Source organism: Manis pentadactyla, chromosome 15 (genome assembly GCF_030020395.1).
Source record: "Manis pentadactyla isolate mManPen7 chromosome 15, mManPen7.hap1, whole genome shotgun sequence".
Lineage (NCBI taxonomy): Eukaryota > Metazoa > Chordata > Mammalia > Pholidota > Manidae > Manis > Manis pentadactyla.
This window is the reverse complement of record NC_080033.1, coordinates 68550173-68566390: the sequence shown is the minus strand read 5'-3', so window position 1 is coordinate 68566390 and position 16218 is coordinate 68550173. Positions and strand designations below refer to the sequence as shown.

Here is a 16218-nt window from a genome sequence, read left to right as displayed (position 1 = left end):
AAGTGTGTGCTGGCAAGCAGGCATGTGTTTCTTGGCCTCTCTGTCACCTGCTGGCAAGGGCAGAGCAGGCCGAGTGCCTTGGGCTCTGAGGTGGAGCACAGGTGACTGGAATGACGAGGCTTGGAGGCGTGAGTGACAGTTCCAGGGCCTGTGGAGTGGCACTAAATGAGGGGTGGCCTCCGGGGCTATTGTGAGCAACAGCAGATTGGGTTCTCTTGGGCCAGATTTCAAGCTCAAGGTGATTGCAAAAAATGGGCACTCCGGAAGGGCAGGCAGGGTTAGTCCTGCGTAGCCCAGTAGTCTTGAGGAGCGAGGTACCCTAAATGTTAGGTCTTAGACTCTTAAGAGGAGAACTTGGGTGGCATTAGTTGTGATCTGTGCATGTTCTTCCCTGTGTTTGTTGTTATTAGAAATTCTTGTGTTCAAATTATGTGAGTTAAGTTGATCAGTAGAAGTGACTTTTTAAACCAGAAAATGTGAAAGTTTCTTCTGGGCATGATGGGCGTTTTGGGTTTCTTTTATTTCAGTCCAAAAATGGTGCAGAACAGACTTCAACAGTGAAGCTCCCAATCAAGGTGAAGATAATTCCTGCTCCTCCTCGAAGCAAGAGGGTCCTTTGGGACCAGTACCACAACCTCCGCTACCCACCTGGCTACTTCCCCCGGGATAACCTGAGGATGAAGAATGACCCTTTGGACTGGTAAGCACAGCAGGGCGAGGGGTCACTGTCCCCTTGAGGGCAGGCTTTGCTTCTTGCTGGCCCAGACTGGGTGACGCCTGGCCTTTGCAGGCCCTTGTGCTCTGGGGCCCCCGCTCCTCTCCTCTGAGGCTTCCGCAGTGTGTGGTGAGAAGCCTTGAGCTCATCCTTAAGGCTCCCCCCTCACTTCTGTTGAATCAGCCAGCAGGTCCAGTCCCTCCTGCCTCTGAGACAAATTCCGAAGCCTGCCTGTCTGTTCGCTGCCGTGCCCCACCCTTGTCAAGCCATCAGCGTGTCCTGCCCGGGCAGCATTGGGGACCCCAACAGGCCTCACTGCCCCCCAAATTCCAAATTCCCTACCTCACAGCCCTCTTCCCCTTCAAACAGCTTGAATTCTGTCATGGTCATGGTTTGCATACAACTCTCTGGAGGCCGCCTGTGCAGACTTCCCACAGTGCTCTGCACAGCCCTCTGGCTCTGCCTCTGAGCAGCCCCTCACCCAGCCGTCCCTGGCTTTCCCTCCAGGGCAGCGGGTTAACTTTCCCTTGGCCCATACCCCAAGCTCAGTGCTGTCTTTGTGTAACTAACGGAGTTTCAACTTGAGCAGAAAGTGGGGAGGAAGGAGCATTGCAAGGTTGAGCAGGACACCTACCAGGTCAGATCTGTTCTTTATGACAATGTCTCTAGAAGGCCACTGGAGGGACTCAGACGAGAGGCAGGCAGACAAGAAAGAGTGAGGAGTTGGTAGACCAAGGTGATGGCCATGGACCTGGAAAGGGGCCTGTGGGTCCAGCTCAGTTGAGGAGGTGGACTCTGGAGGGCTGTGTGTGGGGTGGTGGGTTGAATGCCCCCTGGCTGTTTCCATGGCCATTTGGTGGGTGACTCACAGGGAGCGCACAGTAGGAGGGACAGGGCAGGAAGGTGACCAGCAACCGTGCTGCAGGCTCCCTGTGTGCCCATCCTGGCTCACTCCCCTGCATCCCTTGTGCTGGCATGTCTGCCTGCCCATGCCTATATGGGTGATTGCTAGCTGTTTCCATGTGTGCCACCGCTAAAGTGTTGGTTCATTGTGTTTCACAGAGCATTTCTTTGGTTTATATCTTCTCATCCTCTTACCCGTTCCACAACCGTGCCACGTGTACTTCTTGTTACTGCCCGTTTTATTTGTGAGCCCAGAGAGAGCTGGGCTGCAAAGGCGCTTTCTGTGCCATGGGTCCAGCTCCCAGGCCTGTGCTGGTGACAGGCTGTGCTCCTCCAGATGCCACCGGGGACTAGCTAAGCCTTGGTGACCTGTGGAGAAGGATCATTTTAGTGCCGGGTTTACTGTTTTTCAGGAATGGTGACCACATCCACACCAACTTCAGGGATATGTACCAACACTTGAGAAGCATGGGCTACTTTGTTGAAGTCCTGGGCTCCCCCTTCACGTGCTTTGATGCCAGTCAGTATGGTGAGTGCCGAGGTGCTGACCAGGTGTTCTTTCTGCTCAGTTGGGTGTTGGTGAATCTCACAAGGTGAATCCAGGGCTTAATCAGAGTGGAGAGAGCATGTGTAGGGGCTCCTCGTCTTGGTGGAGGCTGGAGCAAAGCTCCAGAACAGAGTGGCATGTGATTCCATGTGGTGGGGATGGTGAACTTGCAGCTAAAATTTGGAACTATCACACCAGGGTCAAGGACATTGTGTGCTTCTGAATGTACTTCAATGAAGAACCCGTAGCACTGGATTTGCTGCTTCTCCAGTAAGTGAAGTAGCCTCTGTCGGCATCACAAATGAAAGGGAAGGCCACCCAGCCCTCCCGTCCTCGTCCGCCCACTTCTGGAGCAGTGTGGGCACCCAGACAGAAACAGTAGAAGCCAACAAGCTGAGATGCGGGTGCCAGAAAGCATGTGCTCCTGAAACGCTGTCCTGTGGTTCAGGCTCAGTTCATCCTGCAGTGCTCACGGCTCAGCCCTTTGTCCTGCAGGAACCTTGCTCCTGGTGGACAGTGAAGAGGAGTACTTCCCTGAGGAGGTCGCCAAACTGCGAAGGGACGTGGACAATGGCCTTTCGCTCGTTGTCTTCAGTGATTGGTACAACACGTCTGTTATGAGAAAAGTCAAGTTTTATGATGAGAACACAAGGTACTGACATGAATTAGCGTTTGGATAAGAAATTTAGCTTTTGGGGAATTAGATTCTACCCAGCAAATACTGAGTAGCCAGCCTGTTGGTGGTCCTTTCAGTGGTCAGAGACAGGTTCAGACACCTGGCAGGAGGAAGTTTTTCATGTGATAGAGATGAGAGATGGTCTTGAAAGTTTCTTGTAAAGGTAGTAAAGTGCCTGATTCCCAGTACTGAGGGACAGGGTTAATGGTCTTTCTTGTTGATCTTAGATACTTGAGTTTTAAGTTTCCGTGGAGTTCTCTTCCATTCTCCCATCTACTGCCGAATCTGTGCAAGTGTCATGGCACCAAAGCGCTGGTATTTAAAGAAGGCTTCCAGTGAGCTAGGTATCGACCAACGATTCCCGGTGTGCCACGTCAGCCTTATAATTTGAACTTTATTTTTAGAGCCTGCCACGTGAACTTTTAAGTTCTTATCTCTTCTCTTCTCACTGACCCCCTTGAAGTCTCAGCTCTACATGCAGTGCATTTATGTCATATGTGGTACATTCATGAAATATAAATGTAGCTTTGATTTTTCTGCATACCTGGCTGAAGCATTTACATGATAGTATTAGCCAGACCCAGACAGCATTAGCTGAGACCTTAGAGTGCATACGATTTAGTTATGGCATGAGAAGACTGGGTGTAGGAGGGCGTCTAATCTCCCCGCTCCGTGCCCCTCTGTCACTTCGCAGGCAGTGGTGGATGCCGGACACCGGAGGAGCTAACGTCCCAGCCCTGAATGAACTTCTGTCTGTCTGGAACATGGGCTTCAGCGATGGCCTGTACGAAGGGGATTTTACCTTGGCAAACCACGACAGTAAGGTTTTGCATTTGTTCTCTAGTAAGGCATGTTGTTCCAAGAGATGTGAGAGCAGAAGCCATGTGTCTTTGAAGTTGAAGTTTCAGAGACAGAATGAGGTGTCTCCTAAATAAGCAGGTCTGTGGTGAGACCTATTCAGTGTCTTCAAAAAGGACATCTGTGAAGCAGGGTGTTACCACTCTAGTTTTCCCCAGATTTTCAACATGAAAATATTTTGTATAGGCATTGCTAACTTAAGGGTCACCCATAAAGTTCTTCATGTCCTATGTATTCCCACATAGGAAATACCTCATAGCTCCCTGGTAATTTATAAACTTCTCTCTGTGAAACAACTTTGCATATCTCATTTAAGAAGTTTCCCCACAGATTAGTTTTGGTAACTAGTTCCTAGAGCAACATCTTGAGTGTTAGTGTTACTGATTCTGCTCATCCTGACTCAGGTGTTTCAGGTCTCTGACTCTGAAGTGTATTCAGAAACCTTGTATTAATAGTATTTCTTGGCTTGAATTTTGACATAATCGCTTGTAGTTTTAAGTGTGACCAGGCAATGATAGCAGCTCTTCTCTTAAGATTAAGAGCAGTTTTAGGAAATAGATAATGTCTAAAGAATGTATTTTAGGTAAACTTGTAGCTGTGGATAGAGTCCAGTGTTTCTGTGTTGTCGTAACTCTTTCCTAGTGTATTATGCATCTGGGTGCAGCATCGCTAAATTCCCAGAAGATGGCATAGTGATTACACAGACCTTTAAAGACCAAGGTAGGAATGCTCTTAGTACGCTTTTTGATTTCGTTCTCTCTCTCTTAAACATAAATAAATAACAGTTTTATTGAATGTAATTCATATACTGTAACATTCTGTCTTTTAAAGTGTACAGTTTAGTGATTTTAATGTATTCACACGGCTATGCAGTCACCCCCTCTCTCTACTCCCAGAACATTTCATCACCCCAGAAAGAAATCCCTTACCCATTTATCAGGGTTTTTCTTTTTTCAAATTTGTTGCAATATTATTTGAGTAGTTCCTACTTTGGGCCGGACTGTGGCTAGTGCCCCTGGGGGATGCAGAGCCAGGTGAGATAGCCCCTTGCTGACCATTTAAATGTTTGCACTGACCGCTGCAGAGTAAGTCAATTTCTCGCAGGAGGAGGACTGTTGAGTATTTATATATTTTTTAAACTACCTTCAAAGCTGTTTGAGATTTGTGTTAGTATTTGTGAATTGTTCTCCTTTTATGATCAGATTACTAAAACTTTTGGAAAATATTGACTGTGTTTTGAGTTGTTAACTATGTAAAGGTTATTATAAAGGACATTATAGAAGCATTTAGTGTAATATAAAGAATATTAACTTCAGAGTCAGCTCTTAAAATTCCCTTCAGAATTCCAAGGCAGAGAGGCCTTCTGTTTCAGTTTTGCTTCTCTAACAGCAGAGGCATCACCCCTAAAGGCAGACAAGGCCATTATCCCTCCCATTGGTACCTGTGACACCCCACTGACTGCGCTTAGCAAACCTGGGGCATGGAAAGGAGCTGAGCGACCTGGGCTGCCCTGCCCTCCCGAAGGTGGGAGACTGTCCACCTGCCTCCATGGGGGATAGTCTTGCTGCAGCCCAGCGCACCAGCGACTTTGCTGTCCCTTTCCCCCCTGTGCTCCTTCCACATCAGCGTGACGGGCCCATGGAGATTAGGGGATGGATCTGTATCCTCCTGCAAGTGAATATTTTGTATTTCAGAATGGAAGTTCCCTTTCATTTTGAAGTTTGCCGTTTCTGTAATCGGGAAGTTAGGGACAGTTTCCTTGGAAGTGACAAGAAGGCAGGATTCTCACTCATCTATTTGCAGCTTCAAGGTAGAATTAATTTTTGTAATACCTGGAAGGGATTTTTTCCCTTCATCAAAGCAAGGTCAGGCAGTAGATAGGCCTGCGTTCCTAGGGTAACACTTTAACGCAGAGGACACGGGGGATTGGGCCTTCCCAGTCACTTGGCGCAGCTGACTGTGGACCGTGATTCTTCGGGGAACTGGTTCCCCCCAGCGCGGCGCTGTTTCTGGGGTGGGCGCCCACGGTGGGGGCAGCAGGCTCTGCGGCTCGTTGCCGCCTTCAAGCTTCGCTTTGCAGGGAGAGGAGGCAGTGGGGCTGCTGCGATTGGTGCATGCTTTGCTTCGGTATTCTGCTAGACTGAAAATAAAAGGTAATCACCTTGAAAGCCTTATAAGGGGCTTTTTATTTCCAAATAGGCTTTATGTTGAATAATCTTCTGGGTATAAAATAGGAATTTGAAAATCTGGGTTATATGGGATCAAAAAGGACCATATTGTCAGAAACCACAGTCGAACCACGAGGCCAAGTGACAGTGTAGGGTGCCTGTCCCCATTTCATCTGTTTCACTGCTCTGTCTTTCCCTCCCAACAAAGAAAATCTTGTTTTCTTTTCCGCTCAATTCCTCATGGGATTAGACTAGAGAGCAGAAAATCTTTATTTTTATAGGCACAGACATCTTAGATGATACCAACACAGTGAACATTGGATTCTGGTGAAGATGTGTGTCAGCTCCTAGTGCTAGGGGCAGTGTTTGCTTCAGGGGTAGAGACGCAGAGTAAGGTGATGTTGTGGAGCTCACTGCCTGTGGCATTTACATATTGATTTCTTGAGTCCTTAAACATTTATAAATTGTGTCATCTGTTTGGGCTGTTGGAACATTTGTGTTTGTGAGATTAATGTAACATATTGTACACCTAAATTAAAAATATGTGGGCATGTGTTTTAAAAATTGTTTTTGTTTGTCCTCACTTTTAATAATGAGACTGGAAACCCAAGTATCAGAATGTGTAACTGCATTCATAGTGGTATCTCTGTGTTTAGCCTGGCTGGCTGACCCTTGTGTATGCAGTCCAGAAACATAACCCTTTCAAAAGGGTGATAAGGGACAAAGATTTGTGTTTGTAGGATAAAAAGGGAGAAGTGACACCTAAGATCGTAAATATATGTGCCGCCATCTCAAGTGAGAATGAATGAGGATTGAGAATGGAAGTGCAGGTGTACGTGTCAGTGAATTTTACCAAAACCCAGATGAATGGCACTTGAAGCATTTCCCTATCCTAAAAGTTTGCACTGTTGTGATTGGATATTAGATTTTGATGTAATTTTTGTTTGTCATATAGACTAAATGTCAAGTTAAGTGGCAACTAGAAAATGATTCATTCCTCAACCAAAATTTCATGGTTGTTTTTGTTGCATTATTTCAGGGTTGGAGGTTTTAAAGCAGGAAACAGCAGTTGTTGAAAATGTCCCCATTTTGGGACTTTATCAGACTCCCATTGAGGGTGGTGGCCGGATCGTGCTATATGGAGACTCCAATTGCTTGGACGACAGTCATCGACAGAAAGGTGAGAACTGGTGGTGTGGCGGAAGGCAGGTTGGGCTTCCTGAGGTCAACGCACAAATCCTTCCTCACTCTTATCTCTGAAAAGGCACCAATGAGGTGCTGGTAAATAAACAGAAACCTGTTCCCGAGAGCCAGGTGCAGCTGGGTGATAGGTATCTAAGTGCACAGGACATTTAGTAAGCCAAAAACCTTCATTTACAGGCTACACTGGCCCCATATTTGTTGTCCCAAGGCCTGCGGATGCCAGGACCAGCGTGTTTCAGTGGAGAGGGCCTTTGCCCATTTCTGCCCTCCCTGTCCTCCTCTGGAGTCTGTAGGTCACAGGCACCACCACGTGGGCTGCCTGTTCTTGGGTCAGACTCAGTCTTTTCTTGGAAGGCCAGCACTTGGCTGTCTTCTGGGCTTGGGAGCCTTGCTCTCGGGAGCCTTTGGTGTCGCCGCCGGGTGTGCAGGGAGGTGGGGAGTGGGGAGCTAGGCCCCACCTCTCCTTTTTTTCAACGTCTTGCAATGCAGCCTCCAGATTCAGGGGTTTTAAGCTTGGTCACAGACTGTTCCCATTTTGTAAGGCGGAAGTGGGATGGTCAGAGTGTCACACGTGATAACATGACGACGAAGCCAAGACTGAAGCCTGGTCGCCTTGCTCATCGGGGAACTGGGTGGGTGGGAAGGGAGGTAAGTCAGGTCCTCATGTGGGTACAGCGAGCGCTGGAGCTTGAATTGGATGCTGTGTGGGGCACCTCTCTCTCATTCACAGTCAGAGTTGACCAAATTCCTAGCATTGTATGTAAATCCATAGATTATAGTTCGTCTTCTTAAAAATGATTAGTGACAGGTAAAGACACAGTTGGAAGATTATTTTATTTCCACATAGATTTTCTTTTAAGACCAGAAATCTCCTGGTACGAGTCTACTACAACTTTAAATGCCCGAGAGGACTGTCCCAGTCCTTAAAGTTCCAGTGGCAACGTGGAGGACCTTTCAGGGTCTTTAAGCACGTGACCGGCAGTGCTCTGAGTGAGGGACGTGCCTCCTGGTGGCCCATTTCTCATGGATCTCTAGTCCAGGCGGGTGTTGGTGCACTGCAGTGGCAGGCGTGGGGAGAGGTGGTGTGCGGACCTGTGATCCAGTTTAGACAGTCAGCATCGCAGCCCCTCGTGGGAAGACTCTGCACCAGGAGCTGTTGATCGCACCCATTCCCTGCACCTTCCGGGATGTCCCCCAGCGTGACTGATGATTTCCTGCTTTCCTGTGTCTGGTTGGGGCCCACTGACTCAGAGGGCAGCCCAAATTGCCAGACTTGTGCACCTGGCTGACCTTGGGCCCAGGTTCCTGAGGAGTGTGCATGGAGGGTGGTGAACCTAGGTCCTCCCTGAGGACAGCCTTTGGGTGGTGCCTCTTTCCCTCTCCTCTCACCTGGACCCCCACTCTGCATGGTCCTCCATCAGTGGTGCCACCTGTTCTCACTCTCCCGGCATGAGCTCCAAGAGGGGCCTGGAGCCGAGCGGCCCTTGGGCAGCTTGTCCAGCCCTGTGCACCATGGCGCGGCCCTGCCCCAGCCTGGGGGCTGGAGTGAGGCTCAGGCAGGTTGTGTCTGTTTTGTAGTCTTTGTGGACCGGTGCTGACCACAGAGAATGCCCGTTTTTCAAGAATAAGGGTCCACTTTGACCTACTCTTCTCATTTCCCCTTCCCCCTCATTTGGGGGACTAACTTTTATTTTCCTGAAGATGGTCCTTTAAAAACAGTTCCAAAGCAGCGTGCTTGTTGCCCCGCAGACTGCTTTTGGCTGCTGGACACTCTCCTCCAGTACACGTCGTATGGGGTGACCCCACCCAGCCTCAGCCACTCTGGGGACCGACAGCGCCCTCCCAGTGGCGCCGGCGCGCTTTCTCCAGAGAGGATGGAAGGTGAGTGGGCCATAGGCGCTCCGGGGTGTAGAGGCTGCTTGCGTCTGGAGGTAGTCATGCCTGCCCCCAAACAGAACCTGCTTGACGGTGCTACCGATGGTTTTCTTAGTGACTGCCGGCAGCATGGCAGCCAGCGGCACTGGTGCAGACAGCAGCACAGACGTTACTAGGGCCTTGCTTGCTAGGTGCTTTCCCATACTTGCTCCCCATGTCCCCATACCACCCTCTCATGGGGACACTGGCTCCGGGATCTTTGGGAAGGACAGCTAACATTTTGGGTGCTCACTAGATACCAGGCAGCAGGCTGAGGTGCTTTACATGCTTGTTTCCCTAAGTCCCCTAAGAACCCTGTGGAGATAGGTGTTAGTCTCCCCACATCACAGGTGAAGAAGCAGGAGCTGAGGGAAGAAACTGCTCAAGGTCACCAGGTGGTTAGGCAGTGGAGCCAAAGGGAAGGTTTGGTGGTGAACTGCGGCCTCGGCCACCTGGTGTGCGCTGGGCAGGGCTGCTGCTTCAAGGCCTGCATGTTCTGATCCTTCCAGCGCTGTCCACGGAATTAGCCATGTCAAAAAGAATAAAAAGAAATGGGTGAAATACATTTTAATGAAATACTTTAACCCAGTACACCAAAACATTACTAAAATATGTGGCATGCACCCCATTTCGGTTGCTCAGTGGCTGGCTAGTGGCTAGTGTTGGATAGCACAGATCTGAAAAATAAGTTTTCAATTTAGAAAATACAGATTTTTTTTTTGCCTGAGAATTAAGTGTTTCAAAAGAGAAAGGTTTTTCCATGAAGCTCATCTACAGGTTAGGTTCCTCAAGTGTATATAGCCTTGTACGTGTAATTGTGAGTGGTAAAGGTTGCCGAGCTTTACAAAGGGAACAGCCGTTCTGATCTGTTCACTCACCTTTAGCAGTGGGTCTGCGTCAGCCCCAGCCAGGCCTCACTTCTGAAGCGCTTGAAGACCCAGGTTAACAGTACCTATTGGGCCTGTCAGCAAGATTGCAGACTAACGAGGCCTCGTTTTTCCCCTCGCGTCTCGCGCTGACGGCTGCCTGTCGCTGGGTGGATGCTGCCCAGGGAATCACCTGCACCGGTACTCCAAGGTCCTTGAGGCCCGCCTGGGAGGCGCGGCACCGCGGACTCTGCCGGCCTGTCCGCACCTGTCGTGGGCCAAGCCACAGCCTTTAAATGAAACGGCTCCCAGGTTAGTGTCTTCTTGTGTTTTTCCACTCCTGGTGCAGAGTTTATGGTTCATAACTCTTTTTTACAAGAGAAAATGGAATTTTACTGACATCACTAATCAGACCTTCTAGCTTGTCATTTTGTGATGGTTATTTAAATTAGTGAGCCCCCATTTTGACCTTTAGAACCTGTGCTCTTTGGTGGTATCCTGCATAAAGAATATTCTAAAATGCTTCAGGTAATTAGCGTTTCGTTAGGTTTGGCTGCTTCTTGCTTAAAAAGCTGTGATCTGACAGTAATGCCACTGAACAGAAGCTCTGACTCCTTCGGTTGGGGTTCCGCAGTTGAACACTCCCTATCTGCACTTTTGATACTGAAATAGACACAGGCCCTTCTGCTGTGCCTGAGGGGCTGAGACTACTTGGAGTAGATCTGGGCTCTTGGGCACAGCCTGGCCCAGAATGTGCTGTGCCGGGAACCTGCGCCTGCGCCCTTACCCCAGGCTGATTGCTGTCTCTGGTCAAGCGACTTGCACCAGTTAGGGTCACGGTAGTTGGGCATCTATATGTGGTGCCCAGACACTGTTGCTCTGCCTGTTTTCCGTCTTACTAACTCAGCCTCTGAATTTGTAGCACCGACTTTCGGAAGCCAGAACCTGAGCTCTCCCTGTGGTTCCCTTCGGCGGAACAGTCCCCTCTCCATGCTGGTTCCTGGGTTTTCTCTAGGTCGTGCCTCCTCCTCTCATTGGCATCCCTGGCCCTGCAGGACAATGTCCTGTGCTGGCCAGAAGGCTGGGAGCTTTTCCCGATTTGGGGTCCTGACATGGTGAAACTGGGTCCCATGTCCCTGGGACAGCTCTGGGTCTGGGGGCAGGCCTCCCACAGCAGTGCAGGCCTCTCCTTCAAGTGGTGCTGCAAGAAACCGTCTGCCTTCCAGGCAGCATGCCTTACACCCCCCAGTGGGTTGGCAGTCCCCTCACCCCTCTGGCAGCAGGCTCTGCTCTATGGAGGCTCCTGCCTTCTCTCCCCACCCACATTGGTCTCAGGTGCTGTGTGGCTGCATGGGGAGGGCTGTCGTGGGGACAGAGGCCACAGTCCTTGCTGTGAGCCATGAAGAGGAGGATGCCGGCAGGAAGGCCTTGAAGCCACCCTCAGCCTCACCATCCCATAAACAGACATGCACTGACCCCAAGTCTCCTTTAGAACATTCCCAATGGAAAATGATACATTGTGGAATTGTCACATTGTCTTCTCATCAGCTATTTCCTTTTTGAAACTCTTAATTACTGAGTACTTTCCATTTCAGTTAGCATCCCATCATTTAAAAAATTCTGATAAGATTCTATTTTTACATTCCACTTATTTATAACCTACCATTATCCTAGCCCTCAAGCCAGACTAATTCCAGCCACCATCAGCAGTTCATACGCAGTGGGCAGTCAGTGTTGGTTGAAGCTTCCAAAATGCACTTCGTCCCCAGAGCACTGCTGAGGACTGGAAACGGTCCTTGGTGTCTTCATGTCCATGTCAGACAGTCCATTCAGGGCTGCCCTGGCCGTCAGGGATGATGTGCAGCTCCTGGGATTCGATCGTCACCATCACTCTCAGGAGTCCTTTTTGACACACCCACCAGGCTTCACCTTTATATCACATTTCACATCCTGTTGAAAATTGTTTGCGGTCCTCAGAGACCCAGAGCAAGTGCCAGGTTCTGAACCCCTGAAAAGGTGTGAGGCAGTGTCAGATGGCTGCAGATGGCCAAGGGTTCGTCACCTCAGTGCTGCATGCAGGTCTCTAGTTCCTCCGCAGCAGAAACGTGTCCCAGTTTCTTTGCTGGGCATCCGATGTCCCTTCGGAGAGCAGCCGCAGGAGCGTCCCCCACAGAGGAAGCCCTTCGTCCTTCTGTCAGCATGTTGGGTAGTTCCCAGACAATGGTGTGGTTTACGGTTGCTTAACTGGGAGGGCTGTCGCCAGATAAAGGCCAGAGGGTGTCACCAGTGAGAATTAAAGTAGAGCCCCGTGTATGTTCAGCTATACAGAGCTGCGGTGTCATGAGTGTGACTTAACATTATCAGGTTAGTTTTCAGCCTGGTTCAACCTGAAAGGTAAGGTTAAAGCACGTACAGTAGAACAGGCTGTCATCCTCCCTGGCATTTTCCGAGCAGCCACCACACTGGAGCTGGGCGGAAGCAGTCTGTCTCCTTCCCACCCATAGTCTTCAGAGACCCCCCGTCAACTGGCAGCTACTGACCTTCACCTGCCTGCTGAGAGAACTGAGTATCTTTGCTTTCACTTGGCCAAAGTAAGAGAAAGGCTATTTCCAAGAGAATAAGTAGAAAAATGGGGAATTCATGAGTTGCAGACATGTTCTCTCCCTTTCCCCCACTTGAACCAGAACAGACTTCAGATTCCCATGGCATTCTGTGCTCTAATCTTGGTGTCTTCCCAGACCAGCTGCTGCTCTCCGTGGCATGGCAGCCCCCCCTTCTCTTCAGGCGTAAGTTGTGGTGGCCTGATAAGTGCTTCAGACCTCAGAACTAACCCCAAAGCACTGCCATAGGAGCCCTGCACATTGCAGAGCATGTGTTCTCTCGTCCTGGCCCAGTCAAGGCCGATGCTTCTTCCCACCTCCTGTTTCTTGACTGCGGGGTCACTTGTGCATCTGCCTCATCTTCCTCTTGACAGTGGTGTCCCCGAGGACAAAGACCACAGCCACCTCTGCCACACTGGCCCGTGTTCCTCAGAGACCCCATGGCAGAGTCCTGGTGCACCTGGCAGCTGGCCTGCATCCCTCAGCCCTTTCACGGGGGGGACGTGTGGCTTCCGGTGATGTTCCCAGTTTAGGCAAAACTAAGGCTCATGTTGGCGACATTGTAAACCATGTAGAACTGCTCAGTTCTTTCAGGCTGAAATTTCTGGGAATAAACCATGACCCCTGTCAGGATATTCTGACCTAATGCTTGTGGATGGGATTTTGACTTTTCTGTCTGGGACCTGGAGGTTGTTGCTACAGCTGTTGAGCACTTGGGTGTAGGTAGGTGTAGATGAGACATAGTTTTACTGTTCTCTATAAATCACTTTCTGTTTCTTAGGTATTGGCTAAGCTACCCAAGCTGTACAATTGCTCATTTTTTTTTGTTTTGTTTTAACCCGCTTTCCTGAAGTAATCTTTGGAAACATCAAAAGTTGCTCTCCATCGACCTGGACAAAGTGGTATTACCCAACTTCCGATCAAATCGCCCTCAAGTGAGACCCTTGTCTCCTGGAGAAAGTGGTGCCTGGGACATTCCTGGAGGTCAGTTCTGAGAGGCTTTACTGTGCTAATTGTATGTTGTTACTCTCCCTCACTCCTCCAGCAGGTGGCCAGAGGCCCCGTCTTTGCCGTTCCATCCTGGGAGCCGTCGTGGTCTGGGTGGGCTTCGTGGTCCCAGTCCACAAGGCCGAGAGGGCAGCCCTCTTTTGGATCTCTCAGAAAATTCTACCTGGGTTTTGAATTCTTTTGTGATGCCTAGGTGTTAAAAAACATTTTTCCAACTGAGGAGCCTGTGCCCACTCCCTCATTCTCAAGTGTGTGTGCACCCCGGGGGCTCCCGTCGTCTGCGGTTTGGGTCCCAGCCAGTGGCTGTAGCCACCCCAGTCCCTAAACCTTCACCCCAGAGGTCTCCACGGATTCCCTGCCTGGGCCTGCCTGGGACTTGACCAGGCTAGAATTCTCCATTGAATGCGGGTGTGTCCCCTTAGGTGATCTGAGTCTGTTCCCTCCACAGGTAATGCCTTTGGCATGATTGGCCATTTGGGACAGATCCTCTCTTAATCTGGGGTGATAGGTATCAAGTCATCCCGGCAGACTCTGGGTGGTTCTTTCTGGAAATCCTGGTGCTCTTCCAAAAGGTTACAGCTCCCCAGGCTGGGTTTGGGGTTCTCCTGGCTCCAGGAATTGGCTGAAATTTCTGGGAATCAAGAACAGTGCCACAGTCTGTGTGGTCCAACCCTGGGAACTTTGTAGGCCTTGCTGTAGGTCATGGGGCATGCTAATGAAGCTTAGTTCTGAAACTCCAGCATTGCTCAGTTATAAAGTCAGACTGACAGTGTGAACCAGGGGACTTTCAGTGGCCTCCAAGCCCCTGACCACGTGTCCCACCCGCACAAGGCTTTCCCAGAAAGATGGGGGCACCACCAGCCATCCTGACTCCCTGCCTGGCCTCCTTCCTCTTGTTCACCCTCAGTGAGTGTGACATCAGCACCCTCCCCTCCCCAGCATCCAGCCTGTCCATCTCCCGGTGTATTTGGGGAAACAAAAGGCAGCTCTGGGCAGCCCTGGTGTGGATTGGCTGTGATGGGAGAGGGGCCACATGGAGGTGGGAGGCCAAGGCCTCAGCCCTGCCCTGGAAGCACTAATCTGTGAGCAGGGCCTCAGGCCTCCTCCCTTCCCCACTTATGGCCTGGGTTTAAATTGGTGTTTGCCCAGCAAGTCCAGCTGATGACATGAGCAGCATGCCCCCCTGAGGGTCCACCACCGCTGGTGAACAGGCGGTGGCTGGGCAGCTCTGCGGCGTGACTGACCGTTCACCTCTGCCCCTTGCAGGGATCATGCCTGGCCGCTACAACCAGGAGGTGGGCCAGACCATTCCTGTCTTTGCCTTCCTGGGAGCCATGGTGGTCCTGGCCTTCTTTGTGGTGCAGATAAACAAGGCCAAGAGCAGGCCAAAGCGGAGGAAGCCCAGAGTAAAGCGCCCACAGCTCATGCAGCAGGCCCACCCACCAAAGACCCCTTCGGTGTGACAGACCGGCAACCATGAGCGCAACAGAGAGCCTTCGCCATGGCCTTGGTGGGCGGGTGGGAAGACTTCCCGGGGCCATCTGTTTAAAAGGGATCAAGCCTTCCGGTGTGGGTTTTTCAGAGTCTGCTCCAAGCAGGCCACCTCATGTGATGTGTGGTGGCTCATGGCACCTGTGGAGGTGTCTTGTGGCCGGGGGCCCGCAGGAGGGACTCAGCAAATCAGCCTTGAGTAACAGCTCACCCAGCTGCTGCGTGCACCAAAGCCTGGAGGACTTCAGAAGGCCCCAGGGTCTCCTGACCTGAGAGGATGTACTTTTAAACAAATGAAACAACTCTGACCAAGCTAAAGTATGCTCGTTAAAGGCTATTTTCTATATTTATTGTTGGGAAAAAGTCACTTTAAAGACTTGTGCTATTTGGAAGCAAAGCTATTTTTTTGTTCGTCAGTGGAATGCAGTTTTTTACTATTTCATTGTGAAGAGTAACACAGATTCCGTAACCTCCTTTTTGGTGAAAGGATGGACTGGGATTTGAAGGAACTTGCACAAATCTGTGAAACAGACCTTCGCTTATTTTTATAAGTACCAATCGCCATCATGCTTTGTAATTTGGGGTCTTTGATTTCACCATTGTCGGTGAAGAAAATTTTCAATAAATATGCATCACCTGTATGAAGCTATAAGAAATTGCGCAATGGGCTTTTATCCTACCTGTCCCTCTTCTCTTTGATGACAACGTAGAGTGGGTTCTTCATCGGTGTGATTTCTTTTTTGGAGGTATAATTCATGTACTATAAAATTCTCCATTTTGAAGTGTACAGTTGAGTGGTTTTAGTATACTCACAAGGTGGTACTGCCGTCACTCCTGTAATCCCTGCACATTTTCATCACCCCCAGAGGAAACCCTGGGCCCTTAGCAAAGCAGCCTCTGTTCTGTCTCGCAGGCCAAGGCAGCCGCTAGGGTGCTGGGTCCACGGACTTGCCTGTTTTTGGATGTCCTGTCCGTGGAATCCTGCTGCGTGTGGTGCCTGTGACTGGCCGCTTTCACTCCGCATGTTTTGGGGTGCCTCCATGTGTAGCGGGTCAGGACTTAGCACCCTCTTATGGCCCCTGGTGTGGGTAGACCTCATTTTGTTTATGGTTCTTCAGTTGATGGACATCTGTGTTGTTTCCACTTTTGGCTATTGTGGAGAGTGCTGCTGAGAATTTGTGTACAGGGTTATGCGTGGACAGTTTTCACTTCTGTTGGGTGTATACCTGGAAGTAAAATCATTCACTCTGCATTTCACTTTTTAAGGAA

General features: G+C 50.0%; 1 protein-coding gene across 3 annotated transcripts in view; it reads left to right on the top strand.

Annotated features, from left to right (window-relative positions):
- The window catches only part of MBTPS1 (membrane bound transcription factor peptidase, site 1), a 50747-nt gene extending 35142 nt beyond the window's left edge, over window positions 1-15605 (top strand). For 2 of the 3 annotated variants that reach the window (XM_036909378.2, XM_036909380.2), the window contains exons 14-23: window positions 528-700; window positions 2032-2147; window positions 2661-2817; window positions 3536-3660; window positions 4342-4419; window positions 6907-7047; window positions 8820-8951; window positions 10036-10162; window positions 13304-13434; window positions 14725-15605. In XM_036909378.2, the coding sequence (XP_036765273.1) occupies window positions 528-700; window positions 2032-2147; window positions 2661-2817; window positions 3536-3660; window positions 4342-4419; window positions 6907-7047; window positions 8820-8951; window positions 10036-10162; window positions 13304-13434; window positions 14725-14921 (1377 nt within the window). In that variant the 3' untranslated portion in view covers window positions 14922-15605. The remainder of the gene's footprint in view (window positions 1-527; window positions 701-2031; window positions 2148-2660; window positions 2818-3535; window positions 3661-4341; window positions 4420-6906; window positions 7048-8819; window positions 8952-10035; window positions 10163-13303; window positions 13435-14724) is intronic. The other variant, XM_057493434.1, reaches the window with a different exon arrangement.
- The last annotated feature ends 613 nt before the right edge of the window (window positions 15606-16218 follow it).